This window comes from Mauremys reevesii, linkage group 7, assembly GCF_016161935.1.
Source record: "Mauremys reevesii isolate NIE-2019 linkage group 7, ASM1616193v1, whole genome shotgun sequence".
Lineage (NCBI taxonomy): Eukaryota > Metazoa > Chordata > Testudines > Geoemydidae > Mauremys > Mauremys reevesii.
Window position 1 is genome coordinate 29034703 of NC_052629.1, and position 27084 is coordinate 29061786.

The window sequence follows — 27084 nt, forward strand, 5'->3', positions numbered from 1 at the left end:
CAAGAGACTGTAAACTTGGTCTTCTGAACAGGGTCCCTAGTTTGGAAGCTAAACCCATATTTCGAGGGTTTTTTTTAAATATGGCTCTTAATATTCTCTGTAATGTTCAACTCAGGGAACATGTCAACATTTTGGGTTTAAAACTCCATCTTAATATTTGCTTGGGGGGGGTTCAAAATAGATGTGCAGGAAAAATAGAGGTTTGTGGATTTAAATGTACTTCTGGGCTATAAGAAATAAGCCTAGGGGTTTGCCTGCTATTGGTGTGACCTTTTAAGAAATCAAAAGCAAAATGAGTGGATTTGATTGAGGAAAGTGTTTTGAATGCAACCTAAATTAGTTGTAGATTTAAACGTTATTTCTGAAATGCAACATTTGTCCTCCTGAAGTAGCTACATTGGCTTTCATCTTCCTTCTGTTGATCAATCTTCTTGGATTATGAATTGTACCTCTTAAATGCATGAATGTATTAAGATATCTCCAAGGAAGCTCTCATATGGTAGATTTCTTATCAGGGCTAAAGAGGCCAAATTTTAAGGAGGGTCAAACAGTCAATGTCTATAAATATGCATGTTTACATGAAAACCTCTAAATTTATCTGCTTTATTTTGTCTGTCATATACTTCATGGGATTATTGCTTTACAGGCAAAGATTGGAATAACTCACTAAAGCCATACACTATAAAACGGGGCATGGAACTCAGCTTCAAAATGCCTTTTTTGGATGGGGGTGGGCGGTTTCTGCTTTTCCTGACTGGAAAAAAACTGAAGTAATATAACCCCAAGCGTATTGCCTTGCTATGGGGTGCATACATACAATTGCATTCCCAGCGTTCTCCCTTCAACGACAAAATCATACAGTTGGGATAACACCCCATTGTTCTCGATTCCCTGTGTGTGTGTTGCATGCACGCACATTGTTTGCACTTGTGGTAATTACATTCAGCAAGCTGGAAATATTCATTTGTGATAGATACTTTTCAAAGTTTAGCTGTAAGGGTTAGGCCTGGGTGCGTGAAAACAATGCAGCAGATGATTGTGCGTTGCAATGATTCCTGAACGGGAGTCCTTTTGACGTTGGTCTGGGGCGCTGGGAGGAAACTACCGCGGAAAAGAAAGACAGGGCAGAAACACCCTGTCACCAGTTAAAAGGTGCTAATGAGCACTTTGCATAATGACTATTCAACAACCGCCTTGAAATCTTCTAGCATTTGGCAACATTAACTAGAAACGGTGGCCCGATTTATGCCAAAATCTGCCTGTATGACTATGGGAGACACTTTTACCGGGTTAAACTTCCGAGGGTAATATAGCAACTCTGGCCTCCACCTGACAAATACCAGTTGTATCTGGCAACATCTGATTTAACTAAACATCTCGAGAAACATGAGTGAGTTTCAGTGAAACAGAACGGTGCAAATAAGTTTTATTAAGCGTGATTATATGGTATATGTTGCAGCTGCAAAAACAAATACCGCTCTCTTTTGTTTTTGCAAGTTTTTTTTCCAGCCATAGTGTTTAATTTTTTTCTTGTGAACGGAAGGCTGAAGTTTGATAATAACACGTTTAACGTGTAGTATACACTGTAGCGAATTCCATCCCCAAAGAACCCACAGCGCTTAATAATTATATATAAGCTTGGGTTGGGACACTGAAGTGCAACTACTTCGGGGACAGAGGGAGATGATCAATTGCTATGCGGCACACTGGACACCAAGTAGACAGAGGAATTAGAGCTGCTGAGCCAGTGGCAAGTCCTCTCTCTGCAGCAAACTTTGAGTCCGCACTTCCAAATGGCCAGAGAGATAGAGAGGTTGAGGTCACGCCTTAATACACAAAAGCAACTAAAATGTGCCTGAATTACGCTGCAGAGGAGGGTTGGGTGGGTTTTTTCCAACAGCAGATTTGAGCAAGTCCCTTATTTCAACATCCCCTTTTGTCTCTTTAATCGCAGGTGGGGGTCAGGCACAATAAGCGATCAGTCCTCCCTGAGGACAGCGTGATGCCAGTGAGTCAACTTTTCCGTTTGTACTTTAGAAAGTAACGTAGTTGGGGAGTGGAAGCGAGTTTGCTACTTGTTCCTTTGAAAAAGCAGCGCAGTGAAACTGCTATTATTGTTCCGCCCTCAGCTTTTTACCCCACATCTGATGGGTAGCTGGATCTGCGCGGAGAGATTCAATACGATGGAGGAAAAAGCTAGAATGCAAAAGCGCTGGAGCAGTGACTTCAAAGTTCTACTGCCAATCATCTCTGCCCCGGCGGCGTGGGGAACATGATTTAATTAGCAAGGCAATAATGTCAGAGATGTCTGCAGCCTGCGCTTGCTTAACCGCCGTTATCCAATTTGGCCAGAGTAGTTTGCCAGGATAGTAGCGGTTTGGCCAGAATATTTGGACCCCTGCTGCTCGCAGACTCTGTGGAGCCACTCAAGGGACCTGTTTTCAAACCAGGTGAAGCAATTCCGTGCTGTGTGCTAATCGGGAGAGAGCTCACACTGCAGGGCCATTAGATCTAATTGCTGCCCATTATCTCTCTCTTTGATAGGCAATTAGATGACAATTAACTTGGAAAAGCCCTGAGGGCTTGAAGTAGAGAAGGGGGAGGAGAGACCTTCAGGTTTCAGTACATGATCTGTGCAAAGCCTGTTAACTTTTCCTTTCAGCTACATACAAACAAACCTCGTGGGGAAAAGGATTTCTTCTCCCCCCGAAAAAAATTCTGTGCTGTGATTTTAATGGACCCAAAAGCAAAATAATTCTGTAATCAAAAAAGACACGTTTCAGCCTTTCCCTTTTACAAAGATCTATTTCTAACCCAGGTAACTTCGTATTTATTATTTATAGTAACTCTGTTTTCACATTTGAACAACATACTGTAAAGGTGTCGGAGTTCTTTGGACATCCCTCAGCTGTTTTGGGGTGTTGTGAAGCATAGACTTTAGGTTCATTACATTTTCTTGCTTTATTTGGTCATCCTTTGGTATTAATTTTCGAAGAGCTAAATGAGATTTTCAAAATCCGGTTTTAAAATGATCACTCCCACAATTGTGATGTGATTGTCCAAATCGTTTTCAGAGTAGAAGACTGTTTGTTAGTTTGTAAATTTATTTATAATTTGTTAGTCTTTAAGGTGCCACAAGTACTCCTGTTCTTTTAGTCCAAAAAGGAAAATTGACATATTGCAACATGCAATCGAATTTTTAAATTGTATTTTAAAACGGTTCTGCAATATCCCCATAATGTTACCAGAACTCTGCCTCCAGCTGCAACCAACGGAGTCAGGGGGCAATGGACAGGTTAGTGTTCACGGGTACTTCAAATAAAAAGGCATTTACTCTTAAACAAGTAATCTCGTTGATGCCTAATTGACTATCTAATAGCATGTATCAGTACATCAAAGCCTCGCTGAATAAACTGGTTAGCATTTCTAAGGGGCGCAGTGAGCGTTACAAACAGTGATCAATTTTCTTATCAGCCATACTTAAAAGGAAGCTGTCCCTCTGAGCAGATAACGATGTGTGTGCCTAAGTGAAGTATTGGGATTCATTGTCTCTCATGGAAAGTCTAAGAACAATAAAAGCTGAAGGGGCTGACGACAGTGAGAGTTTCCCCAGTTTGGGTCCCTTTGATCAGCAAAACCGGCCGGGTGAGATGCTCCTAGACTCCTGGCGCCTTCCAGTGGGGTGGATATGGTTTGTGCCATATTATGTGCCCGGGGAAAGGTCTATGGGTGGAAATACAACTGTTCTCTTTCAATAAAACTATTATGCCCTTGCATCAATAGAGTGAATCTTGGTGTGCATTTAAATAACATATATGGATCTCATCCAAAATATATATCCTCCTCGGGGTATATCTCATTTAATCAATCCTCTCTCACTTCTGACAGTGGCCTTGGGTATTGGTGCACCTTAGTCCTTCCTGTTCTCTGCCTGTTACAGACAATAATTTAATCACCGAAAGGCTGTAATACTGTGGCCTAGTTCTGGTTGTTGGTTAGGTGTTGGGGTGACTGGGTGGCAGTTAGTGGCCTGTGATATACAGGACTAGATGCTCTTCCTGCCATGCTTCTAATGAACCCAATAGCAAAACACCCCTGAGAGCAGCATAAGGCCCAATTTCTCCTGGGCTGACTCAGCCCTTCCACCCTTGAAAAAGAAAGTATCACAGAGTATGCTGTGTGTGACTTTTCCTTAACATAGCCCTGTCTGTGTGAACAGTAAGGGCTTTCTTGTGACATTGGATGCCAAGGTATATGGAGATGAGCTGCTGCTGCAGCCCCTGGACATATTCTGGTTGCCTCAGACACTGCTACCCTGGGTTCAGTGCACCATGCAGCAGCTGTGATCAGACAACTGACGCAGAAAAGGAACCAAACAGAGGTTTATTTCTTTCATTACATGGTTCCACCATATAATGTCCTTCTGGGGGATCTTATTAGTACCAAGACCCCCAGACTAGGGGTTTGTCTCAAAGCTCTTGGTCAAAATTTCCCTTCCTGTTGTTGCACTATTTGCCTCTTGGCTAGTGTCCTCCACCCCAGATATGATTGATTTTCTGTAGTGTTGTATGCCTCTAACTGAGATGTCATTATGGAACCCTGGGAGCTGAAACATATTTTATATTTGTAAGGTATTACGCTTTACAAGAGAGACAGCAGAACCTCTGAAGCTGAACTTGAAGGAATTAAGTCAGTGTATCATAAATATTGATAACATGGAAAAATGGTAGGGAAATATTTAGTGTCAAGATATTTACATTTTCTGTGTATGCTGAGGTTATGTGAAAGTTATGGATTCTCTTTTTCAAAAATGAGAATCAAATTATCATAGTTTACTATTTTTATTCATAAATATAAAATAAAGTGACAACAAAAATCATGGAATTCAGAAGATGGGCACATTCCATCCCATCCTATTGGCTTTAGTTATAAACACAGACAATTCTAAGCATAAGTGGACTAAACAATTGCTTAGGCCCCTGAGCTGCTCAAGAGGGTCCCCTATTAATTAGTATGTGTTGGGTGGGGGATATTCCTGCTTAGGGTGCACAATGGGGTAGCACTGGCACTGGTCTGGTTATAAATTCTATCCCTTGTATGTTTTATATTTGTATAAATATATATTTGTAAGCTCCTCAAGACTAAGATCTCACTCCTATTACACATGTGTACTATTAGTAATAATGGGACAGGTGGGTGTAGGCCCTCCTCCTCAGCTAAGGTGGTAGAACCCCTGAACCCAAGCTACTGTTGAATTCTGGGAATGACAAATGAAAAAAACAGGCAAGGGAATGAGGTAAAGGTTAATGACAAGGGATCTGGGGGGACACCAAGCAGAGAACCCAAGACAATGTCCAAAGCTCCTCAAAGGCATCTAAGGTGTCAGTGGACACTGCCCTCAGGAACTCTGTCCAGAGGCATGAATGTATAAGGTGTCAGAAGTCCAGAGTATCCCCCATCCAGCTTCCTCTTCCTGGTATGATGAATGGCTGACTTAGCCATCCCCAGGAGGTGGTTCTTGAGGAGGTCTTGTGACTTTGTGGGGCCATGGATTTATTTATTTATTTATTTACAGAAAATGTAAATATCTTGACACTAAATATTTCCCTACCATTTTTCCATGTTATCAATATTTATGATACACTGACTTACACTCTGTGGGGTGCACAGAGCAGGAGCCATGAGGAAAAGTGCAGCCAGAACCTCAGTGATAGTGTATTTGGGAGGGTGATGGAGGTCTGTGTGTGTACTGGGAGGGGTACCCTGGGGGTGCTGAATAGGATACCGGAGGGGTATGGGAGAGGTACATGCATATTGGGAGGGGTATTTGGGGAGTGATAGAGGGGTTATCTGTGGCAGACATAATCACTGGAGGTGTCGCTCCCTATTGTGATGGCAGGGTGGCTGGCGCAAGCCCAGGGTGTAGTGCCAGCCATCAGTCAGTGCCTCCCTCTGGGACCTCCCACCTCAGAGCTGGGATCCAGCAGCTGTGACTGCAGGGGAATGGACCAGTCATCTGCAGATGCAGGGAGGGACCAGTCAGGCAGCGGACCAATCAGGGCTCTTTCTGAGCTGCAATGACTGCTCTTCTAAAATCCCAGACATTGCCTGTTATTTGAAATATCTGCCCAGACAGCGGGCAGATGATCAAAAAAAGAGGCAATGCCTGGGAAAACCCAGACATATGCTAACCCTAACTGAACACCATCCAGCCAGACTGACTCCAGACCATACCCAGGAAATGCCTGTCTGTGCTCATGCTTCATACCATCCACTTCCTCACCCACATGTCCTACCTTGACACCCAGAGACAAGACAGGTTGCTACCTAAAGAGGGTGAGGAAGTCCCATTGGCTAGTTGGTACTCCACTCAGGTCCCATGGCCCACCAGAGATATTAGCTGGTGGCTGCTTCATGGAGCTGCGAGCACGGGCATGTACCTGCCATAGTTCATGAACTCCAGACACCTGTATTTTCTGCATCCAGAGGGAGATCCTCACACATAAATATATAGAATGCGTCAAGCTGCTGCTCCTCTTGTGGGTCCTCCAGAACCTCTTACTGGGCGGTGGGGGCAGGGGTCATGGCCCTCCCACTTTCTGAAAGTGGATGAGCCTAGCCTGTTCGCTTTTCACCAAAGGTCTCTCTGCCCCTCCTTTTCCCCCTGAGACCCCACCCTCCTGGCCAGGCCAGGAGCCAGAATGGGGGTGGGGGTGAGAGCAGCCCCCGGCCCGTGTCCCTGTCCCCCAGACCCTCCTCCCAGGGCAGGTGGAGGGTCCACACCTCCCGGCAGCTGCACAGCTCTTACTATGGCTGGGCTGTGGCTCTGAGGCCCTGTTCCCTGGCCAGAGCTGGGTTGGGGAGGAGCTGCAAACCCCCTACCTACCATGGGAATAGGTAGTGGGAAACCCTCTGCAAACCCTCTACCTGCCACCGAGAACAGGGGTGGGAAGACAGGTGGGGGACTGCTTTTGGCCTCCCCACCTGGGCAGGTGGAGGGTCTGCGGCTCCTGGCCCGCTCTGGCTTCTGGCTTGTCCGGGAGCAGGGCCTCAGGTGGAAGGGGCAGAATGGGGCCATGGAGGGGGCAGGGGTCCCTGCTGGCCCCCACACTTTTGGGAAGGCTCTGTCACCCTGTCCTGGACCCTGAGTCAGAAAGAGCACATCTTCAGAATATGCCAAGAGGCCCACCCACAAGTCCAGCTATGACATGTCTGTAGAGCAGTGGTTTTCAATTAAGGGTACCTTGAGGGGGGGAAGGGACGCAGAGGTTTTCCATATATCAACTCATCTAGATATATGCCTAGTTTTACAACAGGCTACATAAAGAGCGGTAGCGAAGTCAATACAGACTAAAATTTCATACAATGACTTGTTTGAACTGTTCTATATACTATACGCAGAATTCTAAGTACAATATTTATATTCCAATTGATTTATTTTATAATTATATGGTAAAAATGAAAAAGTAGTAATAGTGGCTGTGACACCTTTGTATTTTTATGTCTGATTTTGTAAGAGAGTTTTTAAGTGCCATGGAACTTGGGGGTATGCAGCACAAATCAGTCTCCTGAAAGGGGTACAGTAGTCTGGAAAGGTGGAGAGACACTGAAGAGCAGGTAGCACTCTAAACAAATAGGGGCTAAAAATGACTCCCTTCTACTCAATTAGCCTCTGGGACAGTTTCTGCTTATTGCTGATGCAGATGTGAAGGGAGAGGCCCAGGCCTTTCCCTTTTTATTCTGCGCTGCTCCCCGGGTTATATGTGTGTGTGTTTGGAGGGACTTCAGGGACTCTAAAGATCGGAATCGCCTGCCCTGCTGGTATTTCTTATTGCAAGCACCATTTCCGGCAGCCACTGACCCCTCCGTGCGGAGAGCCTTTGAAATGGACATGGGGCCTCTGCAGAGTTACGGTATCAGCCTCGCAGAGCAGTGCCACTTCGCACGGGCGGCCCCTCGGGCTTTCGAGCCTGTCTGAGCCCAGCCTGCCTTGTACGCTTGTGTAGGGGTTGCTCTCTTGGCTCAGGGCCGTGCAGGAGCTTCGGGAAATCTCTCCCTTGCTCAGTGCCCCTAAAGCTCGGCCATGAAAAGCCCCAGGCAGCCCTCACTGTTTAAACCGTCTGAGACTGGGTCCGGGTGTTTCCGAACACGCCACCCGCAGTGGAGCCGAGTCCGTTTTAGAGGTTTCCAGCTCAGAGGTAGCAGCAGCTGCTCTAACGTCCTCGGGAAGAGGAAACGCCGCGAGCAGGCAGGTGTGAGGAAGCGGCGTGTAAGGCTCGGAGGGAACCAGCTGGAGCCTGGTCCCTTTTGATAACGCGGGGGGGGGGGGGGAGAGCGCGGAGCGTCGCAAAGGCACAGATGTGAGCGATCGCGGCACAGCGCTGGGAAGAAGAAACGCCAAGAGTCAGGGAGCTCGGGGGGGCTCCAGCACTCCTGGGGCGGAGCGGAAAGGGACAGCCGGAGTAACCCCGCCCAGCTGCTGCAGCTGCAGCAGAGGCTGGCCTGGGTGTGTTCAGGGATAACGAATAGAACAAGCCCCAGTCCGGGAGCTGTGGATGAGAACGAACTAGCCGGATGAGCGCCTGGCATGATTCAATCACGGTTGTAGCTAACCTGTTTTCTTACCGCGACGCTGCCCGGCCATGTCATGTCATGCCAAGGACAGGGTGTGTGCCATTATAACTGGTGTGTTTAATCACAATAGTTTAGTTGTAATACAGCAAAGGGGTGGGGGTGGGCACAGGAGCCTTTTAAGCCTACTTCCATCTGGGGTTGGAAAATAAATAGAACAAAAAAAATGTCTTGTTAAATCTGAATTACAGGGAGAAAGGAAAGATCGGGGAAAACAGCATCCTAAGGGCTGCTGCTGCTTTATTTCCACACATAGTGGAGCCAGAACCTGTAAATTCTACTGAACCACCACTCCCATGCCAGCTCAGCCAGCGCTTCTCAGAAGGCCTCTTAAGAAATTAGGTTCATGTGGCCTGATATTCAGCCATGTTTAGCGTATGCAGCTCTCCCGAAATGCGGGTGCTGAGTAAAATCTGTTCCTAAGGCCCTGCTGCCCTCCTACTTATGCACTCCCTATCCGTGGCCCCACAAAGCAGCAGGACCTCCTGGTCAACCTCCTCCTCAACCTGGCCAAAATGGCCATGTATGCAACCAGGGAGAGGAGGTTGGCCAATGGAGACTCCTGTGACTGTGGGGCTTGGTTCCGATCCTCTCTCCGTTCAAGTATCTGGGCAGAGTTCCTCTGGGCAGCATCCACTGGCTCCCTTGACCTCTTCGAGGAGCAGTGGGTGCTGTCCGGGGTTCTCTGCTTGGTGTCCCCATCAGGCTCCCTTCTTATGACCCTCTGACCACACTCCTGTCCCTGTTCTTTTATCAGTTGTCCCCCGAAATTAGTGGGTTTCTGAGGTCTTGTAGATCCTCCCCTTAGGCTGGGGGGGGGGAGGGTGAATCCTTTAGCATCGGGCAGGCTTCCGCCAGCCCAGCTCCCAGAAACCCAATAGATACTTGGATGTAATGGGCCAGGTTGCAACTTTAGTTGAATCTCCGTGCTTTGGTAGGATTAGGAAAGATTCTTACACTTTTCCTGGAAAGTTCTGTGCTTAAATGGCCCCTTGCATTTAGATAGTATAACTCTGTGATACAGATCTGTACAAGTTCATAATCTGCTGCAGCTCCCTGTGTTAAGACATCTGTAGCAGAGGATGAGGGTGGAATTGGAAACCAAGAAAAGCAGCCTCACTCACATACCATTGCATTTTCAGTGAAACTTGCCTTTGGGGAAAGAAGGAGGCATTTATGTTTTTCCTTCTGGAAAGAAAGATCAATAATCTAATTATAGGAAGAAGAAGAAACAAATATGCTGCTCATTAGATCCGAGTTTGAGTCAAATCCTTCAGTTCTGGCGGGTTTCATCGGGGGCTCAGCGAGTTCACTAGAAGTTTAGCCTCTGTGAGCACTGTAAGAACAGGGCCCTGGTATCAAGGTTCAGGGTTAGAGAGGGAATATCTTCAGTTTGCTCTCCCAGTTAGGAGCAATCTGAATATATGGTGTCCCGGTGACTTTTGTAGCCGACTCATTTGTGCTTTGTGCTAGCTGTATGTTTTTCCACTGGCTTATCTAAACGCAGAAAATGCTTGAAACCTCAGTGATAGGTTTTCTAATAACGCTTATTATACTTGCAGTGATTAAACCTCTGGGCGGTTCTTAGCATTATCTGCCCCTTGCATCACAAAGGCGAAGCTATGCTTTATAAATAACGTGTAAATTGGGGTAGTTTGAAGTTAATGAGGTGTGAGCTTTCTGGTCCTGTATTGCTTTGATCGCTAAACTTCCAGGAGTTGGTTGGAGATTGGCTATATTTCTGGCTAGACAACTGGCGCCAAATTCAAGCTGAGAGGGGTGCAGGGTTGAATTTGTACCCGTTAAACCAGAAACACAGCAATAATGCAGCCAGGAGCTGGGAAATCCAAGCCAACCCAGACTTTTGTCGTCTCCGTACGACCTTTACAATGGACTTGGATTTCTTCCGCTCATTAGTTTACAGTAGAAGGGATTCTGATGTTGATAGGGAACATAGACGGGATTCTATAGGAAATCGATCATGACTTTTATTTACCATGTAGTACCGTTTTGTGTTACAAGATTGCTAGACTATCCCTCCTTCTCCCCTTCAGCAGGAGTCCCCTACGTCTTTTGCCGACCTGAAATATACAGTTTGCAGTGTTGTAGCCTGGTGGGCTAAGGATATTGGACAGACAAGGTGGGTGAGGTCATATCTTTTATTCGGCTAGCTAGAGAAATTGGTCCAGTACAAGCTATTACCTCACCCACCTTGCCTCTGAAATATATACTGCCAGTCTAATGAGGACATTTCAAAGGATTACTTGGTAGCGTCATTTAGATCTGCATTTTGAAAGGTAAGGATTGGTGTAAAAATCTCTGTTATAACAGAGTTCCGAATTGTGTTAATCGGGGATAAATGTTCTCATACATAGAACCGGAACCTCGCATGTTAAAGATACTAAAATCCTGCTCCATTCACGTCCCTGCCCTAAGGAGCTCCCTGATTATGGCTGTAATGAGATGCGGTTGCTACTGCTTGGAGATCTATGCGATTTAAAATGTGTCGTATGTGCCTTTTGTGTTAGTCCATCAACGTTTGGAAGGGACATGATTGAACCCCATCGTTGTGCCATTATCTGGCGTGTAACTGTCTTTAAAAGCCCTTTTGCTGGTCCTTTGTTTGGTGTGGCTGGAATTGTCCATGCCGCCACTCCCCCCCTCCAGGGGAGAATCAGGAGGGGCCCAGAGCAGGTTTGCATTTCAAGGGGGGCAGAAACAATCGTGCAGACTCTCTGGAGCCAGGGGCTGCAGACATTTGCCAGACGTGTGAACTCTACTCCTAACTGACAGCTGTTATCTCTTTTCTCTTCGTACTTTGATGTGGATTCACACTTGCAAACGAGCCCGCGAGGGAGGGCCCCCTATAAATAAATGGAGGCCCCCACCCGCCCGCTTGCCCTCCCCTCCAGCTGAGCAGCGCTAGCTAAGCCGAGAGAGCTGCAGGCAGCTCATGTGAGCCCCGCTCCTTCCGCCGCCACTCGCCATGGGTGAGGCCGCCTTCTCCGTGGACTTGCCGGCCCAGCCTGCCAGCGAGGAGCAAAGGCCAGCGGGCAGGCCGCACATCTGCTGCGTCCCTCCTCCGCGGGCCCCCACCTGCTTCAGCCGGAGTCCCCGCCTGGCCAAAGCAAAACCCAGAGGGGGAGCCGCGGCCGGGGGCCAGCTCCACCCCAGCAGCCTGCGCCGAGAGGAGCTGGAAGACACCAAGCCCCAGGAGCTGCCCAACGACCGAGCAAGTCCCGGTAAGTCAGAGGCGAGCCCAGGGGGAGGTGGTGGCTGGTGCTGGAGCGGGAAGTAGGGCCCTGATCCGGCCGCGAGGAAGAGCCTCCAGCTGGCCGGGGGTGCGGCAGCGGGTGCTGTGGGGTGGCGGGGAGGAAGTGCTGTTGCCCTGGCTGGGGGAGCAGGGGAGGGCTGGATCGCAAGCCAGGGGGCCGCGGGGCCCGATCTGGCTGCTTTGCCCCCTCTGGGCACCGGAGCCCTAACCCACCCTCCGCCTTTGCAGCTCCCGAGGGCGGCTGGGTGAGCGCGGACGAGTCCTCCGGGTACGAGAGCGAAAGCGCCGCCTCCTGCATCCCCTCGTCGCCGGGGGAGGACGAGCCCCAACAGCGCAGGGCGCGGACCGCCTTCACCCCGGAGCAGGTCGGCAAGCTGGAGAAAACCTTCAAGCGGCAGAAGTACGTGGGGGCGGCGGAGAGGAGGAAGCTGGCGGCCGCTCTTCAGCTGTCGGAGATTCAGGTCAGTCCCGCGGCACAGACACAGCCGGGCTGGGGAGTTTGGGGCCGCTCCCCTAGTTGCAGGGGCGTGTGCAGGGACGCCGAGCGCCTCCAGCTGCCCCTTGGCTTCAGTCGGGCCCCGCGAGTGCATCGGTTTCCCCGGACGGAGCTCGCCTGAGCAAAGAGAGCGCTGAGCGCTGCCCGTGTAAACCGTACGGGTCCTGAGCATAACGCTAACTGGTTATGAATTCTTGCTGATGGGGACTGGTATTCAAATTGCTTCCTACAGACTATAAACGCAGGGCACTGCATGTTGTCCATTAAAGAAAGTGCCGAAGCCCATGTTTCCATGCGTCCGAAGAGTATCTTTAAACACTCTTAAACATTTGTACTTAATATCTTTTAACGTAAAAATACAACCGGGATCTGATGCTGATAAATGTTAGTTTATTTGATATTCACTTGGACAGTAAAATTATTTAGAGTTAGTAAATAAGGCCCCGATCCTGCAAGCTTTTGCTATTCACTGGTTAACACCTTGTAGAATCAGTCAAGGGCTGCTCACAATTAATGGATTTAAGATTTGGGTCCCTAACATGCTCCCGTTGGGATCAGTGACTTCCCATTGACTGAAATGGAAGCTGGATAAAGCCCCTGATTAGGTCTGTGCAGTTGCTATCGCTGGCAAATGCACACAGTAAACAATAAATTATGCGCTTACACAATATGGAAACTTTCCCGCTGATCAGATTAATGCTTTAATTCAGATTATTTTAACTCCGACTATACTGTATGGATCACAAGTGAGTTCAGTTATAGATGCTCTGAATAGTTTATAAATTATTCTGTTAGGACCCTGACTTCTTTAACATAACTCTTTTTTCTAGGTCAAAACCTGGTTCCAGAATCGCAGGATGAAATTTAAGAGGCAAATACAAGACCACCATCATAATCTCATATCTTCAGATCCCTTCTATGGCTATAAGCAAGGGACCCCACCAAATATGTTACAGGATTATTCCCACTATCCTAGTCCACAGCAACAAAGACTTCTGCCTTTTACTCCTAATTGTGCTTTACAGTTCAACTCTTCCTTTCAAATATATGAGGCCCCGAACCCATCATACCCCCTTAGGGCACATGATCTGCCTTTTTTTCACCAACACTTTCTACCACAATTCTCTGTCCATCCAGTTATACAGAACAAAATGGACAACAAACAATTTAATCCTCTTCAAACATTATAACTGAAGCAAAGTGGAAGATATGAGAGAGGTATAATATAATACACTATATATGATTCAACTGTATGTAAAATATTTGTCTGATGTAGAAGTGTATATTTTTAATATAAAGTTTAAATATAAAGGTTCATACCTAAATTAAGTATAATTGTATTTAATTGAGTTTGAATGCTTTTAGAGGCACTCTGGTCCTAATTCTTGGGTTTATACCCAACCTATGTAATTTGAAGGTTACTGATTTGAAGGATTCTGACAGATTATGCTATCTTCCTTTAGTGTGTGGATGCTTAAAAGGATCTTTAGCTATAAATTCCATATTGACAATTAGTTTGTCCATAGGAGGAGAATTCCACTGGAACTACTGCTGGCACTGGTGAGAACCCTAATGTACATGTGCTGAACACAAATTGTTTATGGGTTTGGTCATGCAGCCTTGTCTACACTAGGATTCCCTCCATGTAGGCAAGGCTGAGATAAAATTCGTTGTTGTAGAGGGTCACAACCTACCCCTGGAGTCCTATACTTTAAAATATTATGCAAACATTTAACCTATAGCAAAACCTTATCAACTGTGAAGAAACCATCAATCTGGAGGCATTGTTATTGTAATGTTCATCTAATAGTTTTTCCTGTGTATATGCAGCACAGAAACCAGACACAATTAGGTTTCAGGTTTGCTAATTGTTGGTTGGGTAGTACTTATAATCAGAAAGCTGGCAACTGGCTTCTGATGAGATGATACACATAGAACGTCCAGTTAGGAGCAGGAAAGGATGACAAGACCATTTATAAACTTAGTTCCAATGTACCACATAATCCTGAGTTGGCAGTTATGCAATTTGTGACTTTTGCCCATGTCCACTTTTCCTATTCTCATCCAAGTGTTTGCTGGCCTGTTTTTACAGCCAGTGAAAATTAAAACTTATACACTATTTAAAGAGTAGAATCATAAAATGTACTTGTTTTGTGACCTCAGTACTGCATAGTGCTTCTATAATAGGATTCTCTGTAAATTTATGGGGGGTAGGAGGGTTGTTTTGTGAACATAAATTACTGTTTTACACTTCCATTGCATCTTCCACCCAAGAACCTCAAAATGTTCTACAAATGTAGAACATAGAATAGTTGCACTGATCAATTGACAAATGATTTATATTGATTTAACTAAATTGGTAATTTACTGAATTAAACTACAGTGCTATAAACAACTTCTAAATAAATGTGTGTGTGTGTGTGTGTGCTCACACAGGCTTTATCCATTTAAATCAATTACAAAACAGTGGAAATGGTGCAACTTTTTTGTGTACTGACAAGCTCAGGAGATAGGTAAATATTTGTTACTATTTCTCCTATAGGGCAAAAATGAGATATAGATGCTGGGATTTGCTTCCAATTGACTTCAGCGGAAATTGCTCAGTACTTAGCACTCTTAAAATTAGCCTATTTAGGAACTAAATTGGGATTTTGGAGCATAACATATATTCTTGAAAGTCTTTGCCTTAAAGTATGACTAAAATCCCTTTTTAAATTAATTTTAATTTAAAAATCTGGCACAAGGACTTGACAGAGCACTATTGCATGTTCCATGTAACTTTTGTAGCTGTACTCATTTCCTCCTGAAATAACGTTTTGAACTGACTAATCTTGGTTGTATGGAGGAAATTCGAGATCAGAGCCCCCTGCTTCTGTGCTAAGGCATCAACAGAGCCACAATGAGTATGTCTCTGCCTGTAGCATGAAATAGTTTAATCTCAGGCCTGTAATACTTCAGTCTAATTCTGGCTGTTGGGCTTGGTATGGAGGTAGCTGGGTTGTGTTTAGTGACCTGTGATAGACAGGAGGGCAATCTAGGGGTCCTTCCTGCCCTTAAACTCTATGACTACAATGAGCAAAGGGTGTAACACAACTGGAAAGCCTTGTTAAGATACAGGCTACAATAATTGAAACTCTGTTGCTTAGGCATATTAGACTCTCCTCCTGCCTCACTGCAACTAGTTAACATGGCTTTATATGTTAGATCAGGGTTGGGACCCCTCAGGCTCACAAGGCTATTACATGGGGAGGGGGGGTTGCAAGCTGTCAGCCTCCACCCCAAACCCTGCTTTACCTCCAGCATTTCATAGAATATCAGGGTTGGAACGGACCTCAGTAGGTCATCTAGTCCAACCCCCTGCTCAAAGCAGGACCAATCCACAGACAGATTTTTATGTCAGTTCCCTAAATGGTTCCCTTAAGGATTGAGCTCACAACCCTGGGTTTAACAGGCCAATGCTGAAACCACTGAGCTATCCATCCTTCCTATTTATAATGGTGTTACAAATTAAAAACATTTTAATATATTTAAGGGGGAGTCTCACTCAGGGGCTTGCTATGTGAAAGGAGTCACCAGTAAAAAAGTTTGAGAACCACTGTGCTAGATCTTAATAGGGCTTTTCAATTGTTTGAACTAACTTGATTAGAAAACTGGCCCTTTATTGATGCACAAAAAGGTGTGTATTTTTAATCAAGTTAAATACAATTGAAAAAGTCCATTGAAGCATGTCCATATACGGCTGCCAAAGTTTGTATATTGCACACATGAATCAGTCAGTGGTGTAGGAACTAAGGGTGCTGCTGCATCCTCTTGCTTAAAGTAGTAAAAACAGACACCAAATATATGGTTTCCATCATCAGCACCTCACTATAAAAATTGTTCCAGAACCCCTGACATGCATACTTGTCTGCTTGCGGGGATGCAAAGCACAGTGCAATGGGTAGGAAGCCCAGCATGCCACAAGCGCCTCTGTCTGTTGTTAGATTGGGCCTAATAGGGCTTTTAAAAGTGTGCTTAACATGATTGAAAAACACACCCTTTTGACCCTTGAGACGAGGCCACTGTGTTGCTGCTTTAGCTCTCCAGACACATGGTATCTGTATCAATGGCTACCCCCAAATATTGCTGCAGACAGAGGAGCAAAACATTCAATTTCTTGTGCTGATGCCTGAGCATGGAGGCACTGAGTTCACCCCAAGCCAACCTTTTTCTCTCCCTCCACTTTCCTGAAAGTAAAGACTGAATTTGTTTGTGTCAAAAGTCTCTTTGAACCAAAAATAACATTTAATTTAAAAAATGTTGAAATGAAGTCTTGAGGTTTTTGGATTGTTCACAATAATTCAGGCAAACTGGCATGAATTCACAAAACATGTGCTGTTGAATTTTCACTTTTTGCCTAGGCCTTGTAGGGGTTTTCACAACTCAGTGTATGCACTTGAGCAACCTTAACTGATAGAGTAAATAGAGTTGTCTGTACTGTTCCCTTAGGCAAAACAAAAAGGGAAAGAAGTGTTGTGAGCCATAGGTGACCTCTAATGTCAGAATGCTGGTACTTCAGTCATGACCCTGGATGAAAGAGTTGCACTTCGTAGCTTCCCTAGGCTGAGGGTATTCATGCAGGAGAGAATCCTTTCATCCCACACAAGCTCCCTATGTGCTACCCTCCCATCTATTTCAGGGACTTTATGTAAGCCGCCCTCCCCCTTGATCATGACAGGTTCTGTGTGTTTGCCATGGTCCTCTCCATCACATGCCAGAGACAGGTCCATGTTTTCCACTCCCAATCTCTAGTCTCCCTATCTCCTCCACTCCGGGTCCTTTCTTACTCACCAGCCCCATTTTTTCACCTATATGGGTCCCTGCTTCCCTCACCACTCCCACTTTCTCCTCCCTCCATTATCTTTCCCCTGCCCCACCCATCCACTTTCCATCTCCAGGTCTCCAGTCTCCACTGCTTCCCTACAAATCTGCATTCTTGCCCCTCTCCCCCCACCAGCCCTCCTTGTAGGTCTCATTTCAGTCCCCAGGCAGGGAGTGAAGCTGGCTCTCACTGATAGGTGCAGGTAGCAGTAGGGGGTGAAGCTCCTTTGCCTGCATCACCAGCGTGTCTTTGTTAATCAGGTTTTTCTGGGTGTTCCATTTTGCACCACAATCAATAGTTTTGTGCATATCGATGCCCAGACCATTCCTTGAAATTGATCACATCCAGCCTTCTAAAGTTATATTACAAAACAACTGCCATGAAGTTGAGAGTAATAAAACAAGTCACCTTTTATTTTAAGCACTCATGCTGAGTCAGTTTATATTTATCACATACACAGATAAAATTTGTGAGTAACATCCTGAAGTTAACTGGTCTTGAATGACACTTGCACAGGACTAGATATTTATGGAATTTGAATATTAAAATTAGTGTAAAATGTAAATTTTGCAACGCTCAGAAAAGGATCCCTGAAATAGGAGTTTTGAGTACAAGATTTTGTTCCATGAAATATAAGAAAACAAGTATTAATTACATGAGACATTTCTGGCTTGCTAGTGGTAGCTATTTCACAGAAAATGGATGTTAGTTATTACGGTTTTGTTTTCCCCCCAAAAAAAGATTTAATCACAAGGTGCCTCTACCCACAAATGAACTTGTAAAAGCCATGATGGTCCCTAGTCCCATATAGTTGTTTAAACTTCTGTATTTACCATTCACAAGCACACACCCTTTTTCAATCAAGTGTTCCCATTACTATACTTTACTGTAATTATTACAAGAGTTTCCTTAGAGGTAGTTTGACAATGTTTGTAAAGGGACATTTTCAAGTGTTAATATTAAATTCTGGTAAAGTTATTAGTCTTAGAAACTAAAAACACCCTATTGTCCCCACCATGCACTTGTTAAACAATTCCGCCACCACCCCTGCCACACACACTTATGAACTACATGAGCTATTATAATAGATTAGTATTTCTGCAGATAGGATTCAGTAGATAAGTTGGACAGTTAACACTTTATCAATAAGTGTTGGGTTATTATAAATTAATAATCAGCAAAAATCACTCCTATAGTCCCACACCATTATTCCCAGTTATGAGTTTTCATTGAAGTTTTGATGGCAATATGTCTGCAGTTGGAGGAAGGGAGTAGAATTTTTGCAATATCAACTTGCTCTACCATTTGTCAGCCTATTCTAATTACCATTTTGAGCCCATTCTTGACTGTTTCCCTTTAACAACACTGCTTTAAAGACAAAATATCCAAAAAAAATAAAGTTTTTGAAATACTGAATATATTTAATAACTATAATAAAAATAAGTTAAATAAGTACTCTTCATGATTTCAGGTAGTTCATTTTAAAAAAAGTTCATTTTGCAGCTCAGAGCACTTTTATGCATGTTTAAGAGGGAGGAAGATATGGTTGGAATCTCAGTCGATTATGATCCTGGGTTAGAGAGACAGTTGGAATTGTAGACTGATAAGAAAATCCTGGAGCAGCAGACACCAGCAGGGCTGGGGTTGGCACAACTGGCTGAAGAGATTGAGTTGGAGCAGGAGGTAGCAGCAGGGCTGGGTTTGGCATAGCTGGGTGAAGGGAACAGGTAACAGCAGCAGCAGATGAGACGTTGAACTCCATCCCAGGGGGATAATTGGGTGTCTGGATCTCTGGGTAACGATAAGGTATAAGTAAGCCTGAAAAGAGAGCTTCAACCCTGGCATCTTGGGTCTGTCGTTTGAACTTCATACGACGGTTCTGGAACCAGGTTTTTATCTGAAAAATAAACATCCAAGAGGTTATTACTAATTCATTTGCCAAATAAAGATGTGCACATGGTTCTACAAGTTTTAGAAATGCATTAAGTGTTGGTGATTATTGGCCAAATTCTGCTGTTACAACTATATGAATCTGGAGCATTTTCCCTGACTTCAATGATCCTCATACAACAGTCAATTTTCCCCCAAGGATGCAGTTTCATAGACAATGTCCACAAGGGAGTGATGTGGCCAGAGCATCATGTCAGATCACCTTTGACTGCCCAATGTAGCAGGTAACCATTTTTCATCTGAATGCACTGGAGGTGGCCTTTCAGTATGAGATCAAGATAGACTCGGACCCAGACCTTCAGGATTGTAGCTGAGTGGTTAAGGCACTCAGTCACTGCACCTCCTTCATACTGTATAAGTACCAAGAGAGAGAACAGCAGAATTTCGCCCCTATTTTTCAGGGAACTTAATTCAGATTTAATGCGGCAAGAAACCAGTTTACTTCATAGGAAACACACTAAGGATATTAAATTGTGCAATCTTTTTTAGCTTGGAAATTCAGTTAAGGTTCCACTGTAAAAAAAAACCAACCAACCAAAATTAGATAGTATGGCAGTGTGCAGGAAGCTTACCCAAACCTTAACTTTATTCCATGCTACTCTCTTTCCCATCCCATGTTTCAGCTATCACATTTCCTATATTGATCTTTTGACCCCTCACTACACTATGCTTTTATCATTAAGAGATTTGGGGTTGCAGGAGGTTTGCATTTGTAGATAGGGTAGCTGTGTCCAGCAGCACTTGCATTTAGCAGCATATCTTTGGTGATTAGAACATTAATGTTTTTCCCCAGTACACTCTTGAATAATGAAGTGGCCAGATATTTTTAATAGACTGTATGTAATCCTACATAGTCATTAGTTATGTGCATTTGCAAACCCTGGTGGACCTTTGATTCAATAAGTCTTTAGTGTGCATTAATTTTAAAATTCAAACTAAAGCTCCAGTCCTGCATATATTTAGGCATAGGCTCAACTTTAAGCACAACTACTCCTGCTGGATTAACTGGGCCTAGAGTAGTCTAGTAAAATAGGTTTTGGGAGTCATCGGTTATATAAGCATGCAATGTTATTTGCTGTTCATATTGGGCCAGAGTAGATACAATACAATTGATTTTAGTAGACTTATACTCACTGCAAGCCAGGAATAAATCTGGCTCATTGTTTAAGTGTTGTCAGATTGATGTAAGAGAACATGGAGTGACCTTAGATATGCATTTCTGTGTTTTAAAAAGTGGAATCTTAGCTATGGTATTTCCAGCTTCTCTGTTGTAATTTGTTTAATTTCCATTGTCTCTTTTTGGGGGAGGGAGGAAAATGATCTTGTTTTAAGGGTTATTTTTCACTGTGGTGATATAGGGTCACCCCATCTCCCATTTAACAAAGTTTGTATCTGAAATATTTTTTTTTACAGTTCAGAATTACTAAGTGTCAGACATGTATTTTTAGCACTATAGTGCAAGCCCCAGTCTGTAGACCCCAGCTCTGAGATTTGCTACGGTGGTTTTTTGCGTGTGTGTGTCATTTAGACATAGCAAAGGCATTCTTGGTAAGTCCCAAACTCTGCTTATATTGATGTGTTTTAGACAACAATTCCTGTATCTTGGCAGGGGTTAGACTAGATGCCTCTTGTGGTCCATTTTAACCATATGGTTTTATCATTCTAAGTGGGGTTCAGAAATTGCAGAGCCTACCGGTGTTGTGCAGGGACTCCTAGCTTGCAAGCTGCTGGTCTATGGACTGTCTCTGCATTTCCTTCTTCCTTTCTTTGGCTCAGCCCCATTGTGACTCCCTCTCCCTTTCTTACAGAGCAGCTGCCCACTGGTTCCCCATGTGATTTCTTGGCTGCTGCTTTCTCTGTTGTGGCCACCTCATGACAGTCATGAGGTGGGTAGATGGCCCATGGGGATTGCTGATATCTATTCATTATAGAGCCTTTAAATCTACAAACACTTGAAACTATCAAATTGTGCCCATAGCTAGCCTACATAAGTATGTCTTCCTGTCACGGATCCTCGTCCTCTGTCCCGTTCACTTTTTGTAACGCCCATTTGTAACATCTTGTCAAATTAGATTCTGATATTTTCGGGACAACCTATCCGCTTGTGCGGTGACTAGCACTCTGCGCCCCCACCTCCTCCTTTAGGATCTGTGGGAATTAAGAATAGCAATGCTGTGGAGCAAGCATTGACACAACGAGGACTCCATATTACACATGAGGCGCTGCATAGGAGACACCTTCTCCCAGACAGGATCAGGCGGATTGAATTAAGCTGGGGGAAGGCTGAGGGTAGAATCAATGTAGGGCTAGTACCCGCCTTAACTAGGGCTCGTGGAGCTCCAGCCCCGGGACTAGAAAAGAGTTTACAGAAGATACGATCCCATGACTCTCTCTCGCACACTCTTGGCCTCTTTCACAGTAGGGGGGCGGCTTCACGTGAATATATTCCCGCCCCCCCCCTCGGAGAACAGGTGGTCTCGCGTGGAGTGTAATCCTGAGCGGCTGGGCACCCCCAGTTCCTCCTGGCGTGTCCCTCACCTGGGTCTGGGAGAGCTTCAGCACCTTGGACAGCCGCCGCTTCTCGCTGGCCCCGATGTAGCGCTGCTCCCGGAAGCTCCTCTCCAGCTCCTGCAGCTGCGAGGCCGAGAACTTGGTGCGGGGCCGCCCCGGCTGGGTGCAGCTGGCGCTCTCCGAGCCGCTGCCTTCCCCGCCCGCCTCCTCCTCTTCCTTCGGGCTGGACGCGGCGCTGCTTGGGCCAGTTTCCTGCAGCTCCCTCGGGGCAGCTGGAATAACGGGAGCAAGGCGTGAGAAGAGAGACTCCCGCAGCCCCACCCGCAGCCAGGAGGGGGCAGCCTCATGCCCCAGCCGGCCCTGGGCACGTGGCATTACATGCTGAATTCAGCTGGCCAGGCGACACCCACATGGGGCCTCCATGTCCCACCAGTGCCCTTCTTCCCGCGCCTGGCCTCTGTCAGGGAGGATTCATAGTGGCCTCACCACCGGCAGGCCGGCTCAGCCCAGCCGGTGGGTGGGAAGGCCAGGGCAGCATCTCTCAGCCAGCTCTGGCACAAGCGTCCACATTACCTGGAGTTTTGGGCTCAGCTTTTTAACAGGTCTCTGCCCCAATGGGGTCCCCCTAGCCTGCCCCCCCCTTCCAAAGACTGCGATTGTCCCCCAGACTCGGGGACCCTTTTCTCGCAGGCTGGGACAGACCAGGATCTGTCTCTTGCCCCACTCCACATGTGGGTGGGCAGGGCTGGCACTCACCTTGGTCTCCTGGGCTCCGCCGGGTGCCCTCAGGCGGCCTCTCCCGGCTCCTAGTGCTTGGCCTGGTAAGCGCTGGGTTTCCCTTCTCCTGATCGCCGCTGGCACTGGCTGCATTCTTGGGCAGGGACTGGTGGCCCCGCGAGGGGTGGTGGATGGAAGACACCCCGCTTGCAAGTTGGGCTTTCTCGTGGCTGCTCTGAGCGAGCCACTCCACCGAGAAAGACCCCTTCTCCATCCTCCGTGCCCTTTGCCCCTTTGAGCCCTTCCTCGCCCCAGCAGGCCGACTAACCATCCCCCTGGGTCTCCAAATATTTAAAGCTCCTCCGCGACGTGATTTGAAAAGGCCCCAAAGCATCAAATGAGACCGAGAACAAAGGATCCCATTGAGACCCTTTAATCTCCCCTTTCAGGTGATTGTTACATCCGACTAATCTCTGAACACAGTTGTTAACAGAACTCAAGGCTACCTGACCTGGCGCCAAGTTCATCTCGGAATGATACAGCTGGTAATAATTACATCAGGGCCTGCACTTTTGTTTTACTCACCCCAGCTACTGCAGCGTTTGAGCCATCCGAGGAGTTTAAATCTTTATCTTGGACGATCAAGAACAAAGATTCAGAACGTGGCTGTTAGGAAAAAAAAGGCTCCCAAGACTCTGCCTGATCGCTTGCCACGGAGCTGGAAACACCCACCCTGGCTGCTCCAGTGCTTGCAAAAGTTCACCAGCCGTTCTAACCAGCAAAGGTAAGGTAAGAGCACAGGGTTAGAGCAAAGCAGACCCACGGGCCTGGGGCGTAGGTAAACTTCATCAGGAAATTAAAGTTGCAATATTCTTCCCATTATGTAGACAGGCAGTTGGGATATACCTGGCCAGAGGGCGATAAAAGCGCCAGTGTTTGTTGTTTGAACTAGGCGGTGTGGGGAACGTAGTTGAATGCAGTTTTCTGTATTCTCACTACTCTTAAAGTATGGTTAACTATATGGCAAATAAACCTGTCTTACCTACACATTTAAGGCTTGTTCCTGCTTCCAGAAAAATCTATCCCAGAAGTCGTATTGACCTTAATAGTGCAGAGTAAATTCCTTCATTAACAGGTCAGAAACTATATCACGTTTACTCCTTTGTTTGGCAGCATGAGCTAACCCTTTTGATCCTCTAGTAGGCAGAGACAATTAATTTTACAGTGATTTTATTTTAGAATTAAACCGGTCAGTGGGGGAATATGTGTCAGGGCCTTGGGCAGAAAAGAAAGGAAAACCCCGAGGAAATAGCTGCTGGTTTCGAATGTAACCGTCAATGTCTGGAAGAAAAAAAAAGCTGAGAGAAAAGAAACGAGGCTGGTGCATTTCAAAGTAAACAGCCCTAATGTTTTTATAAAGTAGATCAAAGACGAGGAGTGTAAACTCTGTTAAAGAGGCAAAGTCTGTTAAGGGAGGATTCAGATAAGAGTGAGAAAAAAAGCCACTTTTACAGTCTGAAGTGCGTCTGGGACAGCAGAGTCCTTAGCCTCGGCAAATACTAGCTAACACTTTTACAGGTTGTTTCAGTAAATAGTCGCCAACTGTATGAGTTTATACAGCCCAGAGATAATGAACTAGCTTATGTTCTTCCACTCCTCCATGCTGATCCGAACATGTTTGAGATATGTTAATTCTTAGACTTCAAAGGATTCTTGTCAGCCTGTTATGAACGGTGCTATATTTGCAGTGAGATGGTGAGTGTCAGATAACTCCACCCTCTGAGATGTCTGTTCCCCCGCGGCTTTATGCAATTGCCCAGCAAGGCAATGGAGTTCCCCGTCATATAATGTAACGCGCTTTACATGATTTTGTGCTTAATGCATTACAGCATGACATGAGTCAGCAACTTTGAGACCTCTATGTGACTACCCACCCGGAATAAATTTCACAGGTAAATCTCTAGTTATTTTTCTACGTTTTAGTAATTTGGAGAAAACCCTGTCTAATTATCTAATTACTGAATCTGCTTATCTTTCTCATCAGCACTGCATATTTTGAGGTAATATTCATGCTGTAAAAGAAAACAAAAGATAAGCCTTTTTAAAATTTGTATGCATTGTACAAAAATGTTAATTGGGCAAAATGGCTAGCGACTGAAGTTCCATTATTGTAGCAGCATATTCCTTTCCCATTGCACTGAAACTGCAGGGTGTAGTGATTTATGGTAATATTCGTTTGGCCAGTGCAGACAAGGGTAGGGAACAACCATGTTATAATAAACTGTTCTACAGAACTAACCAAAGCCCTCATCTGTAAATAATCCCTAAGTGGAAAAGGCCTCAAAGTCTATAAACATATATCTATATTAGACCTGGCCAGCAATTTTTTTGTATTTGTTTAATTTTAATGTAAAACAATATTAATTTTAATGAAACTGGTGTAGACAATTATTCCCATTTGTAACAATATCTTCTATAGATATGTTTATAAAGGAAGGGAAAAAATGACTATGACCAAACAGCATGTTTTTGTTCGTGACAAGAGGTGATCTTGATCCTAGTGTGATAATATGGAGTAATGGCCATGGAGGAAAGATTCTTGTGAGTGATTTTTCCCACAAAATAAATATTTAAAATATATTTTAAAATAACATAGATCCCAATCCTGCAAGCATTTACACTTGCTTAACTTTGCACCTGTGTGTAGTCCCATTCAACTCAATCCACTACTCTGATGAATAACTGTTTGCAAGGTTAAGCCCTTGTGGCTAATTAATCAGAAAAAAAAAGTTGATGTACAGAGAATGTAAAATAATTTATAAACTGAAGCAAGTTTTGAAAACATCAGTGGTTGATTAGAGAAAATTATATAATCCAATAACAATGCAATCATTTTCTTAATGAAAATCCAACAATTTACTTAGCGTGGGATCCACAAAGGATTCAGGTGCTGCAACTTTTCCTCATAGCTACCCCTGTTGTATTCTGGTAAATTCATTGACTTCAAAATCCTCCCAATTTACACAAGTGTAAGAAAGTCACTTAATTAAAACTATGCCATTTCTATTGCACTCATATTTCTAAGCACACATGAACATATACTGCACAATGCCTAGTGCTACTCAAAGCACACATTACTTGTAATGAAATAGAAAATAAAATCTTATCAATATGGTGTACTAATATTATCTTTGTTTTGTTGTATGCACACATGCTTGCTGTATAAAATGCTCTACTCTGCTTTAACCTTATTATTAGTTTGTTTTAAAAATGCTTTGTTAGTCTGAATACCTAAAATGAATTCTTCCCTTAAGATTTTGTTCTAATATTTCATCTGTATTGGTTTATATATTTCACAATACAAATGAATTTTGGGGCTTTTTCTGTTCGTGTTACAAACTTTGACTCACAAATGAAATAACATTGCTTCAGGCTGATACTATATGAACTTTATTTCTGGTAAGCAAGTCAAAGGAAGCCATAATAATAACTACCATGCACAAACTGGAAGGTGGGGGCAGGGAAATCTATGGAATTGACTGTGTCCAGTGCTTTGGGGTAGATACTCAAAAACCTAGAAGAAGAGAGGAAATATACATAAAATGCTTTGTACATTATAAAAAGGCTTAATTTAAAATACAGAACCAAGCTTAAGGCAAAACTCCACATTTTGAAACCAAAACTACTTTGATCAGTAAACTGCTAGGATGCTTTAAGTATACACCTCATGAAAGGAATCGTAGTTGAAGAAGTCATTGCCAACTGTTAATTGTTAAATACACAAAGTAGCAAGTGCTGTGATGAAACAATGTCCACTTCCAGTATTCAGTATCATCTGCGTATACATAAAGATATTAACAACAAAATTAAATAGCACAAACTGAGCAAGTGTGTGTCATGTACACCACTGGCCAGGTGAGCTCCCAGAGGCAATGCAACTGAGAGCTTACTACTGTGATCTAAGGATACCCTTTTATAATGGAGATCTCATTAAGGTGCTTTGTACTAAGTATAGCTCTGCTTCCATCATGCTATTTCAACTTCTCTTAATGCATGATATATATTCTGATAGTAGTAAGCATTGGTTTTGGTCATTGCTTTATTGCATCGTTTGGTACAGTTGCTCTTTGGGTGTTGCTCCCAGTATGGAACATAGCCAAGATCCCAGCTGAACACTAAATTGAGACTATATTGTAACAGGGTCCTCTGATTTAGATATATTTGTATCGTACATGGGCCCTCGCCTTGCAGATCATGAGAATGGCATTTTGAAGCCATGTCACTGTATAGCAAGAATACTTTCTACCTTCATAACAGTTTTCAAAGGTGGGAATTAATTTAATTAAATTTCACAATTGCAAAATGTGTCCTACAGAAATGAATTAAGCAGCTAATTTTCCATTGCCATCCACCTTGTGTAGTCATTTGGATCACTGTAAAATGCTACGTCTGTTAGTCTATAAGGTGCCACAGGACTCTCTGCTGCTTTTACTTTACATTGGTGTAAATGACTACATAGTTGCAAAGCAATGGGGATCAGGACCAGAGAGGATTTTTAAGTGGTTAACATAGAGGAGGCTATGTTTGCCCATTTAAAGATGTACTTCTAGGAGGACTGCTAATACCAGCCAATTTCTGGCCCTG

General features: G+C 44.6%; 2 protein-coding genes and 2 long non-coding RNA genes across 4 annotated transcripts in view; 3 read left to right on the forward strand and 1 right to left on the reverse strand.

Moving 5' to 3' along the window:
- Positions 1-906: 906 nt before the first annotated feature.
- LOC120369131 lies at positions 907-3673 on the forward strand. The gene is made up of 3 exons (XR_005582942.1): positions 907-1390; positions 1955-2008; positions 2130-3673. It is a non-coding gene; the product is annotated as an uncharacterized LOC120369131 (long non-coding RNA).
- Positions 3674-11508: 7835 nt separating this feature from the next.
- On the forward strand, positions 11509-15387 carry LOC120368817 (homeobox protein vent1-like). The gene is made up of 3 exons (XM_039481410.1): positions 11509-11873; positions 12134-12366; positions 13232-15387. Exons 1-3 carry the CDS (start codon positions 11618-11620, stop codon positions 13589-13591), a joined length of 849 nt encoding a protein of 282 aa, XP_039337344.1. The 5' UTR covers positions 11509-11617; the 3' UTR covers positions 13592-15387.
- A 2260-nt stretch (positions 15388-17647) lies between these two features.
- On the reverse strand, positions 17648-22849 carry LOC120369177 (homeobox protein vex1-like). The gene is made up of 3 exons (XM_039482162.1): positions 22480-22849; positions 21751-21995; positions 17648-19159 (listed from the first exon to the last, which is right to left on the reverse strand). The coding sequence occupies exons 1-3, from the start codon at positions 22832-22834 to the stop codon at positions 18788-18790; spliced, it is 972 nt and encodes a 323-aa protein (XP_039338096.1). The 5' UTR covers positions 22835-22849; the 3' UTR covers positions 17648-18787.
- A 148-nt stretch (positions 22850-22997) lies between these two features.
- LOC120369182 overlaps positions 22998-27084 on the forward strand; it is a 78514-nt gene continuing 74427 nt past the window's right edge. The window contains exons 1-2 of the long non-coding RNA XR_005582989.1: positions 22998-23224; positions 24330-24392. This is a non-coding gene — a long non-coding RNA (uncharacterized LOC120369182). The remainder of the gene's footprint in view (positions 23225-24329; positions 24393-27084) is intronic.